This window comes from Podarcis vaucheri (assembly GCF_965113315.1).
Source record: "Podarcis vaucheri genome assembly, chromosome: 14".
Taxonomy (NCBI): domain Eukaryota; kingdom Metazoa; phylum Chordata; class Lepidosauria; order Squamata; family Lacertidae; genus Podarcis; species Podarcis vaucheri.
In genome coordinates, this window is record NC_138752.1 from 30726042 (window position 1) to 30749024 (window position 22983).

At 42.4% G+C, this 22983-nt stretch overlaps 1 protein-coding gene and 1 long non-coding RNA gene across 6 annotated transcripts in view; one reads left to right on the plus strand and one right to left on the minus strand.

Moving 5' to 3' along the window:
• RBBP6 (RB binding protein 6, ubiquitin ligase) overlaps nucleotides 1-15157 on the minus strand; it is a gene marked incomplete at its 3' end in the record, with an annotated part of 29950 nt that extends 14793 nt beyond the window's left edge. For 3 of the 5 annotated variants that reach the window (XM_082199317.1, XM_082199316.1, XM_082199315.1), the window contains exons 1-4: nucleotides 14446-15142; nucleotides 9380-9479; nucleotides 6068-6104; nucleotides 1342-1386 (exon numbers count right to left, since the gene is read on the minus strand). In XM_082199317.1, coding sequence (XP_082055443.1) covers nucleotides 1342-1386; nucleotides 6068-6104; nucleotides 9380-9479; nucleotides 14446-14611 — 348 coding nt within the window. In that variant the 5' untranslated portion in view covers nucleotides 14612-15142. Of the gene's footprint in view, nucleotides 1-1341; nucleotides 1387-4612; nucleotides 6105-9379; nucleotides 9480-14445 lie in introns of those variants that run through there. The other 2 variants (XM_082199318.1, XM_082199319.1) reach the window with 2 other exon arrangements.
• Nucleotides 1-22983, plus strand: part of LOC309518869 — a 213773-nt gene that overhangs the window by 73110 nt on the left and 117680 nt on the right. The window lies entirely within an intron of this gene.

Sequence of the window (22983 nt, forward strand, 5' to 3'; positions counted from 1 at the left end):
CATATTTTTTCTTAACATTCCAGATTAACAACTATTAAATTGTTCACATTTACAGAAGACTATTTTACAAATACTGAGCTAATTTGTTTGAACCCAAACAGTTTTACAGAACACATCCAATAGCACAAAACATTAGTAGGAATAGACCAAAATTCAAATATGGCATTTAATACATAATAGGAATAAAACAGAAAACTGTTAAACACATTTCCTCTATGCAAAGACTCTGTGCATTGAAGAGGTTTTAAAGCAAGTAACAGTTTTCAACTACTTTATATTACAAAATAGTCAGAAATACTTAAGTTCTCCGTAACTTGTATACCTCTTGGACATTTTTTCACACCTCAATAAAAATAGAACTTGACATGAGCTTACAGAACTGAGGACAAATTTAAGGACAGCACTAATGGAAACCAAACTACAGCTACCTTGCTTGACTTAAATTTTGTATTTGCAAATGCACTTCAGAGTTTCCCAACTTTACTAGATAAAGTTTTTCTTGGAAACACATAACTTCAGTCTTTATTCACAAAGGGAACACAAATGTATTAGGTAACACTGCTTAATAGGAATTTTAAAGAGCAGCTAATTTACTTGATGAGCGTTATCACTAGTGCTTTCCCAGACAAAGTTACACATTATTGAGCAGAAAATGCAAGCAGTTTCATAGCAAAACAAGGCAGATACAACAGTTTCAGAAGGTCACATTTGCTAATATGCCACACATACACATTGGTATATTCCTATAAACAGTTACATTTACGCAGTCTGTGTTCAAACAAATTAGTTGCATAGCTGCTGCCCACTGATACACTACAAGTGTACAACTGTTATCAAATTTTATGCAAATTATTGCACTATCACTGGCTTTGAATGCAGAATCCCAAAATTATCATGTAAAGTGTCCATGTGATAGGGAAATACTTCTATTTTGGCTGTCACACCGAGAAATCCTAGGAGTCCATAAATAGCCAAAGTATTAAAATTCTTCTTTGTGCTATTTTTCCAATGCAAAATTAATGGAACATATGAAAGAAACGATAAAACAGCTTCGGAGGTGCTTCTTCTTTGTGTCTTGAAGATGAGTAAAACGGCAACATTATGTTGAGGCTGATAAGGGACTCCCCTTCTATCTTCCCATACTGGGAACTACTCTTTACAGGATAGTTATCAATAAATATACACACATTTTCAATGTTTAGGCTCGGTACTTTTTACTAAAAATGCTTTGCACCAGTAACAGAAACTAACCAGATAAGGATCACAGCATAAAAACATTGAAAATACCAAGCAAGCAACAATTTATTTGGCTATATTTGACAAGAATATATGTATATATACCTTTGTAAGCTGGGCCAGAGAAATAGATGCAGAAGAGTCATCAATCTGTTCATAAAAAATTAAACACACATTCAAGTTCCACAATCAAAATGAAGCAAAATATTTAGCCTCTACTGTGTAATTAAGATATAGTCCTACAGAGAGGCATTTTTTCAAAGTAATGAAGCCTTTGGCCAAAACATATCATTGTCTGTACAGTTTGTGCAGTCAGGTATACATAATATTCAGTTTCACAGGAGAGCAACTAATGCTGCACTCACTCAATGGAATCAACTCATCAGGCTTATGTTCAGAGATCAACATAAACAAGCCTACATTTTTTCACAATAAAAATAAATTGCTTTTTCAATAGTTAAAAATCTTCATTCTGCGTGTAATAGCATGCTGCAGTAGGTTCCACAAAGCAGTCACACAAAATAGCCAAATAATTTCCTATATTAAAAAAAAATAAAAAATTGGCAGATTTCAAGCCTCTGGAAACTTGTTAATGCTTAACTCAAAAAAGCCAATGTCAATAGCAACAGGGTAGTAATTAAATGCTCTGTGGCAGGGAAAGTGTTGGAATTAAGTGCTTAAAATATTTATATGATTCTCAAATTACATTTTTAATGGTAACATTTAAAGAATTTTGTTTGTAATACCTAAATCAGTAATGGCAAATATTTTTCGAAGTCCAGGGATCAGTTCAGGAACTTGATTTCTAGCACTGGGCTAAACTACAGCTATTGTCCATTTAAGAGAAATGGCATAATATAGCAAGAAATCAGACTTTGGTTCTGTGACAAGTCTTGGGATGCTGCTCAGAAAATGAACTGAAGCCCCCTAAAGCAAAATATTTTATTTTGTTGGAGGCGCCATGAGTGTTAAACCAGATTGTGTAGATCAACTTTCTTTCATTTACTGTAGAGCAGTAGCCTTCACTAACCTGGTGCACTCCAGATGCTTTGGTGTGCATCAGCCTCAGCATCCTAAAGACGTGTGCATGCAAGGGCTGATGGGAGTTGTGGTCCAAAACATCCAGAGTCCAGCAGGTTGGCAAAGGCTGCATTCGAACTAACTTTGGAATAAGGCAGCATTCAATACCAGAAATACAGTAATGAGATAAGATAGCCCTTCTTGTGACATAAGGAGTAGAACTCTAGCTACTACTTTAGAAAACAATTTCAATGAAAACATGTATTGCTTCTCATGGTGGTATCTTGCTTGAAGGTACCAGGATTGGGTCTCAAGCGCTTACATGCCTGGCGCCAAGTAAATAAAGCCACATTTTTGAGAGGCTAATCCTAGGATACAACATTCAACGTTAAGTTTTAAGACACATTTTAAGTAGTGCCTACAGGTAGCTCTGAAGTGAAAGCAATCAGAAATATAACGTCGTAAAACACTAGCATTGTTTTATGGTCTCCAAGTGTAATGCAAAAAGTTGCTGAAGAAGAAAAATGGATTTATGTTAAGATAATAAAACACACTTTCCCCTTCTAACTCCCAACATTTCATGTGTTTGTGACTAGTGTTACAATAATGTCTGCCTAAAAGGGGGACAGTGAAACATGGGGTTAGGCAGATAGAAGCTAACCCTGAAAAAGAATTAAGCTTGCCTCTATGGAGTTCTGGAGGACTCTGTTTGGCAGGATGGGAGAACATGCTTGAGTCAATAGGTTTCACACTTTGCCCAAAGTTATGAGGGTACCCCTTTACTTTCTCCTGCTCAAGTGAATAGCTGCCATTCAACCCCACCAGCACTACACTTGGGACATCATTAAGAGTGGATCCTGGTCACCATTCCTAAAGCTGGGTGGCCAGCCTCAGCCAACACAGAGTTATTTGCAATTACCTCACCTCCATAATGCCCCACCAATCACAATCAGAGCTATCTGACTACTAACATTTTCTGTAGCTTGAACTATGCAGCAATTTAATTAAAGCAGTTTACTCAAACGCAGCTTTCTAAAGGCAGCCTTTTCAAGAAAATGAGTTCATAACCTGTATCATGGCAGTTATTTTTGTGTGTGGTAACAGGCTGAGCAGGTAAACTGAAGAGCTTAACAGCTCATCAGGTGTTATTTACTGTAAGCAGCTGCAGCCATATGAAGCAAGTTATGGAACATGGGCACAGAGGTAATATTTCCCGTGGAAAGCACTGAACAGATTACAAGCAAAGCATTGCCTAAGAGAATAGGGACAAGGGAACACACTGCATCCTGGCCTCTAAAATACCACAAGCAAGTGAATTTTGGGTCTCCTAGTAGTTGGAAGTCCTCTGGCTGCTCTTATTCCTTTAATGCTAAACTCTTTGGTCTTAAAAGTCATCAATTCCAGTTGAGGTTTCTGTCAGTCCCCTGATTTCCATTCCTTTGCATGGCCACAAACAGCTGATTCACATTTCACACCCAGTCAAACCCATGCCCTACAATGAACTCAGAGCGCCACAAAGAGCTAAGAAAACCCCAGAGCCATGGCACTAAGGATCATGTTAGATCCAGCCCTGTACATGATTGAGTTCACAACTTCCTAGATCCCAAGTTCTTTGCAACACAGGAGAGGAAATCTGTGTGTGGGACACCTTGCCTTCTTAGGAAACCTGACTTGTGGAGGCCTTGTCATGAACATTAGCAGTCTATATTAGATGCAGAAAGCCCACCCAAAAAGTTGCTGTACTTTTTGGATACTAAGACAACAATCAAAGAAGTACTAATTTTGGGAATTCTTGACAATCCAGAACATGTTGACTTTTTTAGACTACAGAAACTTGCACTCTATACTACTCTCAGCCCAGTGCCAAGCCTCATCTTCAGCCTACAGTTTTTCGCTTTGTCATATACCACATGGAAGCACTGAAGTCTCCTCCCCACCATCTAGACCAAGTTTCCCAGAGCACTGAACATTTCACACAGAATTGGAAAGACCTATTTCCAAAAAGAATTTTCTTTTGAATTCTCAGTTGACATCTGGGCAAGACAGCATAGCAGATGAATTATGTAAAGGAACTAAGTGTTCCGCCTCAGCTTTAAAGCAGGCTTTAAACAGCCACCCTCTAGGCCAGGAAGTAGTAATCACCTCCAGGTACTTACGACAGGGAAGCTTTAAAAAGTATACACCCATCACCCCCACTTTAGAACGCAAATAAGTTACAATGTGGATAAAAGTTTGTAGGCTAGCAAATTCTGTGGACCTGTTTGCAAGCCTGCTTTAAAAAAACACATTTAAAAAACATTTGATCAAACTACAAGAACTACCCAGATGTATAATAGACATGCCAGGGAACACAATATTCTAAATGAATGTTGAACTTTATTTACGAACATATAGTCGTGTTTATATACATACTAGCAAAGAAAAGGACTGCTCATGAAAAAAGAATTAGGTAAGTGTAGCTTACACAAATCCACTATATTATGTATTACAGCAGTCATTGGGTCACTATAAATGGGAAGCAGTTTTAAAACATGTATGACGAGTTGTCAAATGCAGCCTATGGTTTAACATTTTGAAAGGCTACACAAAGACCAAACATTTCTAGTTAACCATGATTTCATCAATATTCTCACTGGTCACCAAGACCAGTAAATCCACAAAATAACTTTTTGGGTTTCGTTCTTCTAAAAAGAAAGCCAGCTACACTTAAACAAGTACACTTAAGATATGCCAAGCTGAAAAATAATTAGAACTAGGTTTGCATTATCTTAAATTAAGCAAAACCATACTGAACAGAATATGTGTTAGTACTGGCTAAAATTAATACACCAGAATCAAACAAAAATGCTGCCAATGTTATCATACACAAACAATGGTATGCTACAGAAGGATTTACTAGAGTATTCAATTTAAGAGTTTATCTAATATAAAATAACATTAGGGAATTTGTCTGGTGAAGAGGAAAGAAGTAAGGCAAGTTATCGTCAACTGGGAAGGTTTCTTAAAAAGGTAGCAGGACTTGTAGCTGGGTTGTTATGCCAAAATATGTTTCCTGTATGTTGACTACTGTGACAAATTTAAATTATGTGCTTGCTCACAAAAAAACGGGAAGCAAATGCAGGATACCAGTTCTAGATGGTTTTTAAAAAATTCTTATTGCTATTGGAAGTTGTGTGCAAAGACTGTGTATGACAGGGCACATTTATAGCTGCATAAAACTGGTCTTGATGTTTCAACATGTGCCTGAACCCCAAGTTAAAAGGAAAAAAACAACAATTTTAACACTAATGTGGTTTTTGACAACGTTTTCAAAAACCATAAAGGAAAATACTTAGAACAAAGCCTAGGTGATACAATGCAATAGTGGCAAAAAAAAAGATACACTCCAAATGTTTTTATTTCAAGAAAACAAAAAGGCACACAACAACCTATACAAACATATAGCTACTAACTAGAGACACACAGATGTTGAACAAGGTAATCACGTTTAGCAGTGAAACCCTTATCTTACATGATCTATAAACGATCATACAGTATCTGTACAACACATAGTCATACAGGAAATAATCTTGCATTCAATATGCAATACAGTGCGTCACTTTGCACAAGTGTCAATATTCACATTAAAATGATCTGCATTGCTTAATTTTGCTATACTGATTCAAAATACATTGTATTTACAATATAAATGGTTCTCTGTGAGAAATCAATGTAAATTAGTATTTAGAAAAGTATTTTATTGCTACATTACTTTAAAAACATTAAGTGAATGTGTAGAAGGAAAAAAGTGTGATATTGTGTTTTTACATACTGCTTTTGAAGTTCCACTCACTGGATCAGTTCGACTTCTAAAAAGAGAAAATAGAGAATGTCAGAAAAACAGCAATGGCATATAGCACAAAACAGAGGAAACTGCCACCTTAGATACAAACCGTATGCCTGTTTAGGGAAGCTTTTAATGTATAACAGACCACTGTATTTTAATATGTTGTTGAAAGCAGCCCAGAGTGGGTATAAATAATGTATTATTATTATTATTATTATTATTATTATTATTATTCTTCTTACAACTTTTACCCATTACATGAGAGACAGAAGCTGCACAAAGTTATACAAAAGGCCAAATCCCAAAACTGTGAACAAGGAAGCTAACTTGGCCCAGAGAGAACTGTTTATAGAACAGTATTAATCAACTGCATCTCCCGCAGAATAGCCATCATATAATGAACACACTTAAGCTTGATTCAGATGTAATGGGAAACCATGGTTTTCTGCTATGTGCATAAGCTATGGTGAGTCCCTCCTCTTCTTTAATGGCTGTGGGTGAGCAGAAGCACCTGCTTTTATACAAAGCACAACTGCCCATTAAATCTTAACTTCGGTGAACTGTGTTTAAACTAAGGTTTGTGATAACAAGGCAGGATTTGAAACTGCTAGCTTCTTCTCGTTAAAGTTGTTTAAGTAACCACAGCCTGGATGTTACAATGTTACAGAGAACCACACGTTGCTTAAAAGTTACTGATCTCCTCACAATTGTTAAGGAGTGAGTGCATGCAAGTCCAAAGCCAATGTCTGAATAGGGCCTTATACCACATGCCTTACATATTTGTCACTGAAAACAGTTTAAATGTAAGCAGCAAGTAACCCAAGATAAAAGCAATTTTGTATTTTAAAAAAAACATTCTCTGAATCCTCCTATTTTGTTGTCTCATTTTTGAGGTTGATATCTATCATGTTTATTATGGGGGAAAGAACTAATCCTAACCAAGGTCTCTGGTGGTACAAAGCGAAGGCCACAGGCACACATTAAGTTAAAACTACACATGGGGTGAGGGGATAGTACTGCACACTCAACTAGCATGTTCCATGGTGTGTGTGTGAGGGGTGGGTGGACAGATACCAAGGAATGGAACTCTAAGCAGAAAACTGGTCCTTGCACCAGGAATAGTATTTTTCTGTAGGAGGAGGAAGCAGGCTGCTTAAGCGAGCACTGGGGTGGGAAGAATACATGAAGACAGGCATTAAGTGCCTGAATGGTGCAGCAAGGCATTTTAGTGTTGGCCTGGCAGGTGGGATGGAGTAGACACCAGACCTGGCCTCAGCAGGCAGCAAGAATTATTCTCAAGAGTTCCTGAGGATATGTTTGCGATACATTTTACCCTACAAATGTACATCTTTACCATAAGCAACTCTTGCAAACATAGGCAAATGTGCTCTGTATTCACTTGACTTTAAAGGAACAAGTCAATGTTCACTCCAGAGTACATTATGCTTTAGTGCTAACCCATCATACCTATGTCAGCTGTGTGGAAGGGTGCCATCCAGTTACCAAGTATCAAACCTAAGACCAGCTCAGTTGGTTAAAGTGTGGTGCTGATAACTCCAAGATTGCAGGTTTGATCCCTGTATGGGGCAGTTGCATATTCTTGCATCACAGGGGGTTGGACTAGATCATCCTTCCAACTCTACAATTCTATGATTTCCTCTTTCTTATTCTCCCCCCCCCCCACAAACACACCATTCACATGTTATGCTATTGATGGCTGAGAGGTGATATCATGAACTACCCCATGCTATGACAAATGCACAAGAGGACTAGAACAGTATCTGCTTAAAATATTCAAAACATGATCTTCAGAAGCACAATCCACCAGAATCTTGCCCTACCCAGCATCCACTGCTCTTGCTTGCTTCCACCCAATTCCTCCCCAAAAGGCAATATGAATGAGTCCTGTGTCCAGGAACTCCTACCCACATGTAGAATGCAGATTTCATTAAGCAATCCGTAGACAAGCCCAAACTCCTATAATGGAAAACCAGTCCCAAGGGTTTCTCTCCTCATCCTGTCTCTACATCCCATAGAAATCTGTTTTCATCATTAAGCTCAACATTGTCTGATCATAATTAATTTTATAATGAATCATAATGTGAAAAAGCCACTCCTTTTACAATTTAATCTCTATCATCCCAAAGTCAATCCAAACATAAAATATTCTATCTCCAGGAGATGTTCAGAATTGGGCCTATTGCCAACCTGAACTTCAAGAATCAGCCCCACACTCAGGATTTCAGTCTAGTTTATTTTCCAAATTCCAAAACTGCAGGAACACAAGTCTATTCACTGGAGAGGAATAATCTACTTCAAGTGCCTCTAAGTAAAAGAATGTAAAAAATTAAACAAGAATAGATGTAGGGCTAATTCTTGGGCACAGCCGTTTAAGTTGGTCAGCTGAAACGTGTGCAGAGGAGGGAGACCTAGATGATCAAGGGTCTGGAAACCAGGCCTTATGAACAACTGTTGAAGGAGTTAGGGATGTTTAGCCTGGAGAAGAAACAGGTGACAGGATAGCCATTTTCAAATAGTTGAAGAGTTGCCACAAGGAAGATGGAGCAAATTTGTTTTCTGCTGCTCCAGAGTGGACGATCCTAACCAATGGATTCAAATGACAAAAAAAGAGATCCCCCCCCAACATTGGGGGGGGGGATCTGATGGTAAGAGCTGTTTAACAGTGGAACAGACTCCCTTGGAAGGTGGTAGACTTCCTTTTGGAGGTTTTTAAAGTTGGGATGGCTGTGATGCCAAATTGTAGGGGGTTGGACTTCATTCATGCATGACCCTCAGGGACCCATTCCAACTCCGATTCTTCATTTTCAAAGGACTACCAGAAAGGGCACAGTATAATTTTAAAGTATTATTCAGTAAACAAAATAACTTTTTTGACTTTATTGTCCCACTCTCACCAAACATATCAAAACACATAACTTATTACCAACTAGAAGCTGGAGGTGCCTAATCCACTCACATGGAACTCAAGACTGCATGGGTGGGGGAGAGGATTCTGATGGAAATCCTCAGCAAACTAGCAAGTAGAAAACTGCTTTTCCTGTAACTTCTGTTAGAAAGTGTAACTTCGTCAGGAGAATAAATAGGAATGTAACTGCCATAGACTGAAATGGAAATGTGCAACTTACATATGCTGGCATGGTCAAATTTGACAAAATGAATTTGCATGCATGTTTTTCATGTAGCAGAAATAAACTATGTTTCTTGCATCACTAAGCTTCTACATGTTAGAACCCATATGTTTATTTTAGTACTTGGAACAAAAAAACAGACACTTACATGACATAAGTTTTGCTTGTACATTTTACTCCACCAATAGGAATTCTTCTGACAATAACAGATGAGTTCTTGGGAATCAGGGCATTATCATCAGTATATTCTAGGAAAGGAGAGAAAAAAACATGTATGCTTGGTTCAGAATAAAAGAAAAGAAAACCAATGTGGAATTTTCTCAAAATAGGCCACAAAACCCTGGGACTTTTCAGCAATTGTAACCATTTGGGATCATTAATACTTATCCCACAATTATTGAAGTAGCATTTGGTGGAACTTGGACCACTTTCCTTAATATACCCAAGACCTGTAGAATGAATACTAATGAAAATGTAATTTATTAGGACACTGGCTAAAAGCACAGTATGACAGGACCGTATTTAGCATCTTTGGGATAGTTTTAAAATGCTAAATGGACCCTGCCAATTAAGAGTGCACTCCAGAACAAGGATTTTATAGGGAGATATTTAAAGCAAAAGATAACTTATGTACAGAGTGGTCTGGAACTTCACACTGTATTGGGAATGCACACTCTGTCTGCAACCCTATAAATGTATACTCGAAAGTAAATCCTACTGAGTTTATCAGGTAAGGGTATATATGACTGCAACCTAAGACTATGAATTTGTAGTCTAGTTTGCAAAGTGTTCCCAAGCAAGCTGGTATGGCACTTACTATAGCACAATGATCTGAGGTGGCAATTTCACTGGACTTACCCTTTTGGGAATACTGAAAAATGTTCTACCTCTTTTTGCCAAAATCACATAACCAAAATGTTAGCTTGTCCTTGTGAAAGGTTGCAAAGAACAGGATGTGTTAATGTACAAACCACAAGTTTAATATTTGGATTACATGGATTCCCCCCCCCCTATTATAAAAGGTTTATCTAATAACAGTTATACTTGGAGTAGATTCACTGAAATGAATGAACACAACTATCCTAGGTCCAGCAATTCCAATGGGTTTAATCAGAGAGGGAGTTAGTTGGATTCCACCCAAAATGTTTAAGCCACCCAACCCCATACATTGAAATCATACCTCTATTTCTTTAAAAAGCACCCAGTTATAAAATCATACCTCTATTTCTTTAAAAAGCACCCAGTTATAAAATTAACACATGGCTCCATAGTTAGGATGGGTGCTTACAACTAACTATCCCCCACCAGCCCGGAGCTGCTAATACCATTATGCCAATGTGGATGTTTTAACACGCATCATATATGCATGGGCACAATAAGCTAACAGTGCATTTGGTGAAGATGTCTCTGATTTTCCCTGGACAAGAGCATAAAAATGGCAAGCATAATACACAACTGAATTTCCCAGGGACCTGGTGGTTGTTTTTTTAAAACTCCAGATAGTTCAGCAACTGAAACAGCTATTGTCATAAAAATTAAACTAGCTGACATGAAAATTAATTAAATAATTCACTGTACAATTCTCTTGAGGAAATAAATGGCTTGTGTTCACATCAAGAACTTGCCATAGTTCACTTTTCAACTTATTGTCCCAAACAGTCTTTCTACAGTCTCTTCTGGAATTATACACACTTTCCAGGAATTAACACAAAACTTGTGTAATGGTACACATACTTTGGGGGGGGGGGGAAACAAGGAGCGTGAAGATAAATGTGACACAGCCTATTTCCCCCAGGATACCTGTCTGGGGTGCCTTACTAGATGAACTACTATAACCTTGCTGCCTAATAAACATTAATCCAATTGCCTAATTCAGTCCTGACACATCTAATCTACATTTACAGTGAACTCTCTCAGTGGGGTGCATGCCATTTTCAGTGAGCAGTTAGTTTGGAGCTTTTTGCCTGCATATGACAACCTTGGGGACTTGCCTTAGACACACAATGCACATATATGCAGGACAAACATTCTCTCTTCCATAAAGTCTTGTACATATGAGAGGCTTTTGTGGCAGTCTGAAGTCTGCTTTGTTTGCCATGGTTTGTGGTAACAAGCACAATGTTTAAAATGCACATATCCTCAGCAGGGCCAACATGACTTGTACTTTCCTAAAGATTCACATAAAGACAGTCTTGGTCCACTTTTTAGCATGCCAAGGAGGTTACTAAGATGAGTGTTGACATTATCAAAGTCACTGTCCACCAGGCCTACCACCAATCAGGAAACGAATCGTATCCAGTGTATTCACCCTAGGCTGTGATAAGTCAAAGATAAGGAACCTGTTTCCTCCAGATGTGGGAGGACTAGATTTCCAGTCACCCCTGACTATGCTGTTTGGAACTCATGGGAGCTGGGAGGCCAACAATACCTGGAGAACACAAGTTCCCTATTCCTGACATAACTGTTACAAAGCACCCCTCATCCTAGGCTCTTACAGAGTGTCCCTATACTGTACCAATGGTGAAATCAGGAGATCGTAAATCTACTCAGGCAGCTCTATTCATACACAAATTCAGTATGTATGTTTTGACATAACACCATATGCCACACCATCAGGCAGCAAGGATAATAAGATTTTAACTAATTCAGAGGTAATTAGGCCACCAGTGGCTATTAGCCATGATGTAACTGCTTAAACAGTATGTGGAATCTTGGAACTGCCGGAAACTGGGAGTGAGTGGCTTGGAATGGCTCATGCCAACAACTGTTTACCACGCACTTCCTCTGACACATCTGCTGCTACAGACAGACACCAGCTAATCAGGCCACCTGAGCCTCACTTGCAGTCAAAACAAACAAAAAAAAAAAAAACCTGAGGGGCCTTGTTAATGGATTCAACAACTTCTGATGGATTCAACTATGACCAGATACAAGCCAAACTCTCTACTTATTTATCATATAAAAACTAGAATATTTTTCTAGGTATTTATTACACATTCAGGGAAGCAGCGTAAAGATTTTGTGTACCAGTCTGGTATTGGAATGGAAAACTAAGTAACACTGATGAAACAAGTTTTAAACTGTTTCCGCAATTCAACTGTTACCTTTAGCACACTAGGTAGTGTTGGGGAAGCATGTGCTTCAAGCTGCTGTAAGGGCTACTGAAGTAACATAGTGTTGCAGGCACAAAAGTGCTATATAATGTAACTTTAAATTGCTTACATGAGTAGTTGCATTCTTTATCGGCCATATACCCTTGGGTCTGGGGTGGTGAGACCTAGAAGATCACAAGACTAAAGATGCTACTACCTTAGTAATTCATCTCACCACATACAGGGCAACAGCTTGACCACTGGCTACCCATACACACACCAATCTATGAAAGGAAGGTAGGTAATAGAAAAGGTGTACACAGTGGTGTGAGCCCTCCAGATTTTTAGGACCACAACTCCCATAGTTTCTGACCCTATGCTTGTTAGGGCTGATGGGAGCTGTTCTCTAAAACATCAGGCTGGGGATGGCTAAGAGTCCTGGACAAAGACCAAGGAGTTCCAGGTTCAAATTCCCAATATTGCCCACAGCTTAACTGTGGGCCCTCACTTTTCCTATGCCTAGCTCAACAGTGGAGCATTTGCTTTGTATTTTTCCCTTTGTATTTAGCCTGTTGTAGAATTGGGGGTTAGTTTTTGCTGCCCAGCTCACCAAGGGGCTCTGAGTTCCCTAAGTCCATAATGGGTCAGAGATGGATGGAGGCAGGATCCAGTGAAAGCAAGGCAGATCTTTATTTTTCTGTTATAACAAAGCCACTGCCTCCTTGTAAGGAGGTGAGAGATCCAGAACAAAGATGTGCAAGCCCCTTTAAAGACTTTAAATAATGCCCAACCCCTTAGCCAAAGACCACCCTAAAAACATCATGAACAAGGAGGCAGACTACAACAAAAAACTGAGAGTGAGGCTCCTCTCCTGCCTGCCAGGATACCTAATAACCTTTTAACTAATTCATTACAGTGGAACCTTGGGTTGTGAACGTGATCCATGCGGGAGGCGACTTAGCGCTTCTGCACATGCGCCAAAACCCGGAAGTAACCCGTTCCAGTACTTCCGGGTTCAGCACGTCCGTAACCCAAAAACGCACAACCCGCAGTGATCGCAACCCCAGGTATTACTGTACCTGGGCAGTCTGACCATTCTTTTGAGATGGTAAATACTTAGTTCTTGAATCCAGGTCACTTGCTATTCATACACAAAATACCCCCTTAAAATGGGATTTGAAGGATTTGGAACTGAAATAACTATTGGGAAAGGTTTCTCTTCTAATATTAGGAGAGCCAATATAGCTTCTGGGATGGTTCTGTGTGCTAAAATAATGGGCAATTTTCTCAGGAAATATTTCCTAAATTTTGAAGGGTGAAGGATTGGTTTTATGTGGAGTGTTTGTCTGATATGTGTGTGCATCCTAAAATTTCACAACAACCCTTAAGCAATTTTAAAACCTGCAAAGTGGAAAACCCCAGGTTTAAGCTTTGGCATCTTTGGTAAGGCTGGGAATTTCCCCAGCCTGACATCATAGGGAGCCTCTGGCAGCAGTCTTCAATACTGTCAGGCCTGAGTCCCACCTGTAATTCAAATATGCATTGGGAAACCCACTGGACACTTAACATCTGAGATCAGACCATGACCCAGTAGAGGGTCCCAACCCACCAGCTGAAGACCAAAGGTGTCAATGATACTGAGCTAAACAGGCCCAGTGGCCTGACTCTGCAGAAAGCAAAGTGAAAGCATGTGAAGATAAAGACCTATACCTTTTGGAGAAAAGGTGGCCTAGGAACCCTCCTAAGGGAAGGGCTTCCTGAGTCAAGGATGTTTGTCACTCCTGCCCCGATTTAGACTGTGGCTGCATACATCACCATCCATACATCTAAAGCACATCTCCACCCCTCACAAGGCCACAATTCCCAGCCCCCGGGATTATTTCTGCTCCCTATGTGTGTAAACGTGCCTTTTAAACCCATGTTGTTGTGTATGTGTGTACGCATCATGTGGGTAAGCTCGTGCCGGGGGGGGGGCTGGATCGCGGGTGGGTGGGTGTGCGCGCGCTGTGTGTGAGGGATGCTGGCCGTGTCCCCACAAGAGGAGAGGAAGAGAAGAAAGCCAAACGACGACGACACGAGAAAACAGAGCACGAGAGCCGCCCGTCGTCGTCGTCCTTCCTACCTTCTTTGGTCTGAGCGTTAGTGATCTGGAGGTCGCAGTCGCCGGCCTTGAGCTTCTCGCGGCCCATGATCTGGCGCTTGAGGTCGCAGAGCGAGATGTGGAGCCCATCGAAGGTGACCGTGTCATACTTGAGCTTCGAGGAGAACTTGTAGTGCACGCAGGACATGGCGGTGGAGGGGAGGGAAGGACGGGGGGCGCTACGCGGGTGGGGGATGGGCAGGTGCCGAGACTACGGCGGCGGCGGGCGGGGAGGGAAAGATGCCTCGAGGAAGAAAAAGGGCCGCGAAGGGCGTCCTCCCGTGTGAGGCGGCGGCTTCTTCCTCCTCAAAGGCCGCCTCGTTCCGCCATGGTCCTCCGCGACGGCAGCAACGGCGGCTCCCGTCAGGCGTTGCGTTGGGCCGGCTAGGCCGCCATCATGGCGGCGGCGGCGGCTTCCTAAAACTCCTCTCTTCTCTCCTTCCTTCCTCCTCTTCCTCGGTCTCCCTCCGTTCCTTTTCTTTCTCCTTCTCCTCCTCCTCCTTCGTCGTCTTCTTCGGCCTCGGCCTCCAACTCCTTCCCCTCACGACGCCGCTACCGCTCCTCCGCTCGATGGGGTTTCCCGGCCAGCGACCGCAGGGGCTGCGGAGGGAGGGAACGGCCGCTCCACGCACAACAGCAGCGCAAGGCGCAGGCGGCTCCTCCCCCCTCCCGGGTTACTGGTCTGCGCATGCGTCACAGTGCGCCACCTTCGGCCTCACGTGACCCTGCGCATTATGACAAAGGAAAAGGGCGGGGGTGGCAGGGAGGGAGGGCAAAGAAGGAAGGAGAGCGGTGCTTTCCGGGCTTTAGCCCTCCGCCTCCCTCTCCTCCTAGCCTTCCCCTCTCAGCCGCGTGACCCCCCCGGGGCTCCTCCCTCTTAAAGGCGCAGGCAGCAAGGGCACGGGGGGGGCCTTCTAGGAGAGAAGATGGTGGATGGGGGAGATGGTGGATGGGGGAGAGGAGGGGGCTGGCCTTGGAGGCACGAAGCCCTCTTGCGGCTTTCAGAGATATAGTGCAAGGATACCTATTTAAATTTCGCCCTGTCCATTGTTTATTTTATATAAAAGTCTAATATAAGGAATATACATATTATTTATTTTTTTTAAAAAAATCAGTCCAATATATGAAATATACGAACAAGGATACAGTATAGTGGTACCTCAGGTTACATATGCTTCTGGTTACAGACTCGGCCAAACCAGAAATATTACCTCGGGTTAAGAACTTTGCTTCAGGATGAGAACAGAACTTGCACAGCAGCAGCACAGCGGCAGCAGGAGGCCCCATTAGCTAAAGTGGTGCTTCAGGTTAAGAACAGTTTCAGGTTAAGAATGGACCTCTGGAACGAATTAAGTACTTAACCAGAGGTACCACTGTACATATGTTTAGATTCAAGTATACATGAATTGAATTAATGGACTAGTGAAAGAAAGCACAGTGAGTGGGGAAGTGCAAATCCTTGCCATAAAGAAGGGAAGTACCTTTTGTTGCAGGAATTTATGTATAGGTTGGGGGGGTTGCCCCTCCAGCACATATCATGCACATGCAGCCCACTACCAAAATCAGTACCATCGCTTTTGTGACTTTTGTGATTTGTCCCCACAAAACACTTCATCACAGTTTCTTCCTATCTATTCAAAGGGCCTTTGCTGCATGATACCAAATGTAAGAATTCACTGATAAATGTGTCTATGTACTGGCTCACTGTGTTGTAAACCAGATCTGCCCTTTTTCCCTCATGGGGTATCCAAGAGCCCATATAGAGGCCTTACGAAGGTTCCCTATTGGTGGGAGAAAATAACAGAGCCAACCAGAGAATATGGAGAAGCAAAGCAGCTAGTAAGCTTCATCTTTATTGATCTGTTGCAACAGGGTGCTCCCCTCAAACACAGGAAAGGAGGAACCCAGAACAATGGCGTGCAAGGCCTTATACAGACATTTTAAATTCCCTGCCCTGGAGCTCAAGACCACCCCTCCATACATCATACATACATCACAGAAGGGGTGTAACCCAAGTCCATCCCCCACAAACATCATATCTACATCATAGAAAAGGTGTTGTTGTTTTTCCTGTCTGCCAGGTTATCTGATTGCCTTACCTGATTGCCTTTCCTGATAGCCTTTCCTGATAGTGTGTCACTCATTAAAATGCTGATTACTCAATTCCTGAGACAATGGGAAGGCTCCCTGTCCCCCCTCCCTCCTTGCATATTAGTTTGTAACAGAACAGAAGGATTTATTGCCACTGAGTTGACCCACAACCTTACACTCAGTGGCTGTGTTCACACAATCAGTTATTGGCTTAATATGTGCAAGTTTTATTGCATGTTAAGAGTATGTGTGGGTGCTGCACACTGGAGTCCAGCTCCTTTGCTGCTCATGCTTCACTTCTGCCTTGCCACAAGCAGGGAAACCTAACCAGGAAGATGCAGCTAACCATCATTTCCTGCTACATCCATAGACTAGATGACTCTTGGGGTTCCTTCCAACTATATAATTCTGATTCTATTTTATTGTTCTGTGATCAACTAAGACCTTGCTTATGCAAAGGGGGGAGTGAAGGAGCTTTGGATGGGTGCAGAAAGCACCTGCATGGCTTACAAAACCAGGATTTCATCAGGCAGACACAGCCAATGTGGATGTTCACGGGATGCCCCCTTGTGGCTCTCCTCCTCTACTGCAGCCCCTGGAGCCTCACCACTGTGCTAGGCATTTGGCAACATTGGAGAGAAGGATGGAGCAAGCGCTTTGTGGAAGGATGGGACATAATGGCTCATAGTAGCAAGATCTTTGCAATGAATATACTGTTGCACACTACTCCACTCTCTGAGCAGTGTGAGATTTCAGGTGTTCCAGGAGCTTACCCAGGGTTCCTGTTTCCTTTTAGAATGAGGCACAGGGGAGACTGCGGTGTCTTTATGATATGTGGTGTTTATTTACGGACATTTGCCAACAAAGGTCCGTATAGTTAAAGCTATGGTTATCTCAGTAGTGATGTATGGAAGTGAGAGCTGGAGCATAAAGAAGGCTGATCGCCGAAGAATTGATGCTTTTGAATTATGGTGCTGGAGGAGACTGCAAGAAGACCAAACCTATCCATTCTTAAGGAAATCAGCCCTGAGTGCTCCCTGGAAGGACAGATCCTGAATCTGAGGCTCCAATACTTTGGCCACCTCATGAGAAGAGAAGACTCCCTGGAAAAGACCCTGATGTTAGGAAAGATGGAGGACACAAGGAGAAGGGGACGAGAGAAGACGAGATGGTTGGATAGTGTTCTCGAAGCTACCAGCATGAGTTTGACCAAACTGCGGGAGGTAGTGGAAGACAGGAGTGCCTGGCGTGCTCTGGTCCATGGGTCACGAAGAGTCGGACACGACTAAACAACTAAACAACAACACAACCTGAGCCAGAGGGGTTCATAGCATTAACACCCAAAAAGGGTTTTTTCTCCCAAAGCTGCAGCCTCAGATTCAAACAGAAATCAAGCATTGTTCTGACTCTCTCTCCAACTTGCTGCTTTACCTCTAGGTCACATCACTGCCAATTCTCAATTCTAAACTCAGGCTTTGTCCTTCTAACTATCTCTCAGTTGAGTTGTCTTCTTGCTCAGAGTCCCCTTGCCTTTGTTTCTTAATGGCCCAACACCAGTGCTATTTTTCTATAAAAAGAGGTGCCAGAACTCGCCATGAACTCCTCCCTTGTGCTATTATAATGGCCATGGTGCCCATCTGAGATGTGCCAGAATTGATTTCCACTGAGTTCTGGCTGAAAATTGCCCTGCCCGTCACCCAGGTGATCGCCTAAACACAGGAAGCCAGTCCAGGTTATATTTTAACCCTTGCTGGATTCAGGGGTTAGAAGGGTTTCACATACAGCCTACTTCCTCCCTGCAAACTCATAACAATACTTGGTTAATTTTTAATTCAGAAAAGTTGCTGGGCTTAGATGTTTTTATACCTGAAGGAACAAGTGAAATCTATAGGGAGACCACCCTCCACCAAGTCTAAAAGGGTCCATTTGAAATGGCATTACATGCTGGAGATGGGAAATGCCACTCTCTCTGAAATTTGCTGTCTGGAGGATTTGCCCGATGTTAATTCAGCAGATGTCACACAGGTGCCAGCACACCTGGTCAAGCATCAGTGGGCTCCTCTGCTGTGCTTCAAACTGCATAGAAGCCACTTGGGCAATTATGCAGTGTAAATTAAATTAGCAACAACAACAGCAACTTTGTGCTCTCTTAGAGGCTTGACAGAGAGAGAGAGAGAGAGAGAGAGAGAGAGAGAGAGAGAGAGAACACTGTCTAGGGAGAAAGACAAAAAGGAGTAAAGGAAAAAGGTGCCAGGGGGCGCATAGAAGGAGGGGTCTGCAACAATCCTTTGAAGGGGAGGAGAGGAGGGAAGACTCTTTGCTCAAGACACATCGCACCAGAGCAGAATATTCATTTTAATCTTAATTAAGGAGGGTGGGCGAGTAGCAGGAGTCAGTGTGGCCACTGAACCTTTTCTGGTGACTTTGGAGCATATTGGCATCCATTCTGACAGAGGACCCTAATTCATAGCTACTTATATTAGAATCTGTAAGTGGCATTACAGAGTGGCAGGCAACAACGCAATTAAAAAATACAAGGCGAGCTCAAATGGTAAAAAGCAGCTGTTACGTGCCAGCAAATACAGGCTGCACAATGCATGTTGATTTGAAGCTGTTGTACAACAAACCTCCTTCTCCAAAGGATCAGACTTTTTTGCAATAGGAAAATGCCCTGGAAAGTGTGGGATAATAGCACTTGGACATCTAACATCTCTGCTCACAAATCAGAACGAATGCTTATTAAATAGCCAACACGGTCTGTTCTTCTGAAAACAGGTCAGGATGAATGCTCAGAAACCAGGTTGTCTAGCCCAAGCTTCATGGGATTTTAAAACAAACAAAACAAAACTCAAAACTTTATTTTGAAACAAGCCCCGCCCCCCAATTCTGCAGCTGTTCTGTTCCAAGAGGCAAAGGCAGGTAAACATCAAGCTTAAAAATGTAACACTGAATTCTCCCACTTTTTGTCTTGGCCTCAACGCTTTAGCTGTAAGCAGAGTTGTTGTCTTCCAGGACTTTGAAAAATGGCTTTGCTCTCCTGCTTGATCTGCATTTCAAACAGAGTTTGTGGGATGCAATCCTGGCTTGTGGCGCCATCCCACAACTGGCCAGCAGTGGGCACTGGGAGGCAACGGAAAATGTTGCAATCTCTTGATGCAGGCCACGAAGCCCAGCAGACTTTCTGTGTTTGACTAGCCAAGCCCTCGCTAGCCTACCATTCAAATGCACCCCTTTCTCCTTTTGAATTTTTCCAGCCCTGAGGAGGCAGAGCACACAGGTGGTCTGATAGCTGCTAGGAAACTGTAGGAGCCAGCAGGAATGAAGTTGGCAGGCACAGCCCAACCATATTTTCTAGAACTCCCAGTCTGGGAATCTGATCAAGGCTCAGTTTTTCTGGCTCCCTGAGACCCCATGAATGTTGGGGTCAGGGCAGCAAAAAAAGCCAAATACAGTGGTACCTCAGGTTACATACGCTTCAGGTTACAGATTCCGCTAACCCAGAAATAGTGCTTCAGGTTAACTTTGCTTCAGGATGAGAACAGAAATTGTGCTTCAGCGGCGCAGCGGCAGCAGGAGGCCCCATTAGCTAAAGTGGTGCTTCAGGTTAAGAACAGTTTCAGGTTAAGAACGGACCTCTGGAACGAATTAAGTACTTAACCCAAGGTACCACTGTAAACACATTGATGTGGTGGGTGTAAGATTAGACCTGTTCAACCACGTGGGAGCCCCTCTAGATTGGTGATTTACTGCAGGTGATATTCTGCACCATGTTCTTGACACAATAACAGCAGTTCTGATTTGTTACGCTTTATGTATTGTTCATTGCTGCCTAATGGGGGCCAAAGCACAAGAGAAGTGTGTGTGTGTGGGAGAAATCTCAGAGTGTTTGTGTTATGAAAAGTTATGGGATTTCAGCACGAAGTTACAGGATGTACACTGACTGGTAAAGTGGCAGTTGACCTGCGATGAAGCAGCCGGGGCCGGGGATGTCCAAGAGAGCCTCTCGTACCCTCTCTTCTTGTTCTACTGCAACACAACAGCCCTGGAGTGTTGCTACTGGGTCTTATTCTCAGATGGTTGCTGCTGCTACCCTCTCACTTACTCCTGCAGCCTAGATGGGAGGGGACCTGGGATGTACCAAAGCAGTTGCTAACCTGCACTCAACTTGCACTCAAGTGTTGCCTTGTCCTAGTCCAAGAACAAAGTTGTTTGCTAGTTTACCTGGCAGACCCTACAAAACTTCCTAAAACCCAGGAACTCTGAGACCAAAACACCTTGTATTTCCCAGACAGCTTCTTTATAAGTTATTCAGAGTGTAAAGGCAGCCCACATCCCCCAAGTCCCTCCCAGATCTCAGAAGTGTATGAAGGTGCCAAGGTTGCAGGTTTGATCTCCGTATGTGTGATAGGAATTTTGAGGTCTTAGATATATGGTAATGTTCATAAGTGTACCAACCAAGCATGTACACGGATCAGCACAGGAAGACCGACCTGAAACCACTTTGATTCCCAAACTGACCAAATGTTTTCCCTGGAAGGAGGGAGGGGCAGTCAGGGAGCCTTCCCATTGTCTCAGGAATTGAGTAATCAGCATTTTAATGGGTGACAGAGTATCAGGAAAGGCAATCAAATAATGGGTGACAGACTATCAGGAAAGGCAATCAGATAAACTGGCAAACAGGAAAAACAACATTCAAATTTCTGTTTTAGACCGCCTTTTCTGTGATATAGGTATGATGTATCTGAGGGGTCGTCTTAGGTTACACCCCTTCTGTGATGTATGTATGATCTTTCTAGGGGTGGTCTTGATCTACAGAGTGGCAATTTCAAAAGTCTATATACTGCCTTGCCCGCCATTGTTCTGGGTTCCTCCTCCTTTCCTGCGGGTGAGGGGAGCATCCTATTGCAACAGATCAATAAAGATCAAGCTTACTAGCTGCTTTGCTTTTCAATATTCTTTGGTTGTCCTCTGTTATTTTCTCCTACCAATAGGGAACCTTCGTAAGGACCCTATATGAGCTCTTGGGCAGATTTTTGTTTACAACATATGTGACAGCTGCATATTCCTGCACTGCAGAGGGTTGGACTAGATGATCCTCAGGGTCCCTTCCAATGCTACAGTTATATGCTTCCTATGGTTCTTGCAACACTGATCCTAAACTGCCACTAGCATGAACTCCAAGTGTCTAGGCATGTGGGGATTATAGGTCTTTCATCACGTGAACTTCCCTCCCCCTTTGTGGGCAAGCAGTACGGAACATGGAATTGTATATGACCAGCCCAGTAACATCATAAGCACAACTCAATCACGAATGTGCAATAAAAAGGGACATCTGGAGGTGCCCCCAGCACCCTGAAGGGGGTGCAGGTCCCTCCTCCTTGGTCCTCAGACTGATCAGGTGATGAATGGGGTTACCAGACATTCTTTCTCAGCTGATCTGCATGGATCAGAGAGGAGATGGGGCTGTTTGAGTGTCTCTGTGTGTAGGAGATTGCTGTCATAGTTTAAAAAGAGATTTTTAAAAAAATATCAAGCAGTGTATAAAGGCTTTCAAATAAATAATAAAGAGTTACCATGGCTCTAACCAAAAGGGGTCTTGCTGTGAGGGGCAGCCAATCTTGCTACACTCCCCCCCCCCCAAAAAAAAACCCGTGATGGAAGCCAGAGCAAAACTCTCTTGGAAAGCCTGCTGTTTCAGTTTCTGAACAAGGCAGGACTTCTGAAAGCCAGACTTCAAAACACTTTTTATATCTAGCTGTGAAAGAATTCAATTTATTTCATTACTAAATGCTTTATTTATATAGTATTTGACCGCACATAAATAGCAGCAGATGTATAATTTGTCAGGGGCAATTTGCTGGCGATGCAGACAAGACTTTTCAAAAATTAATTGTGCTTGGTGGGAATGTAAATATATGTTTTTTTCTCTCTGCCTCCCAGCCCATGTATATTATAAAAAAGGAAAAGAAAACCTGCTTCAAAATGAAGTGTCATTCTGTACCAAGGAAAGTTCCTGTCTTCAAAGGCAGCCCCACATTGAGTGAATTACAGTAGTCTAACCTAAATGCCACCCAAGCCTGAATGTTGGGGTCAGGCCTCTCCAGTATCATGCCTCTATTATGAGTATCAAATCTACCCAGGTGGCTTATTTGGGATCTTGGTCCTTCTGAGCCGTGTAGCCTGTGGCTCCCTACATTTAGCTTCCCTTTCAGTTTCCCATTTTGTTATAGTGCTAAAGTAAAGGTAAAGGGGACCCCTGACCATTAGGTCCAGTCACGGACGACTCTGGGGTTGCGGCGCTCATCTCGCTTTATTGGCCGAGGGAGCGCCGGCGTACAGCTTCCAGGCCAGCATGACTAAGCTGCTTCTGGCGAACAAGAGCAGTGCACGGAAACGCCGTTTACCTTCCTGCTAGAGCGGTATCTATTT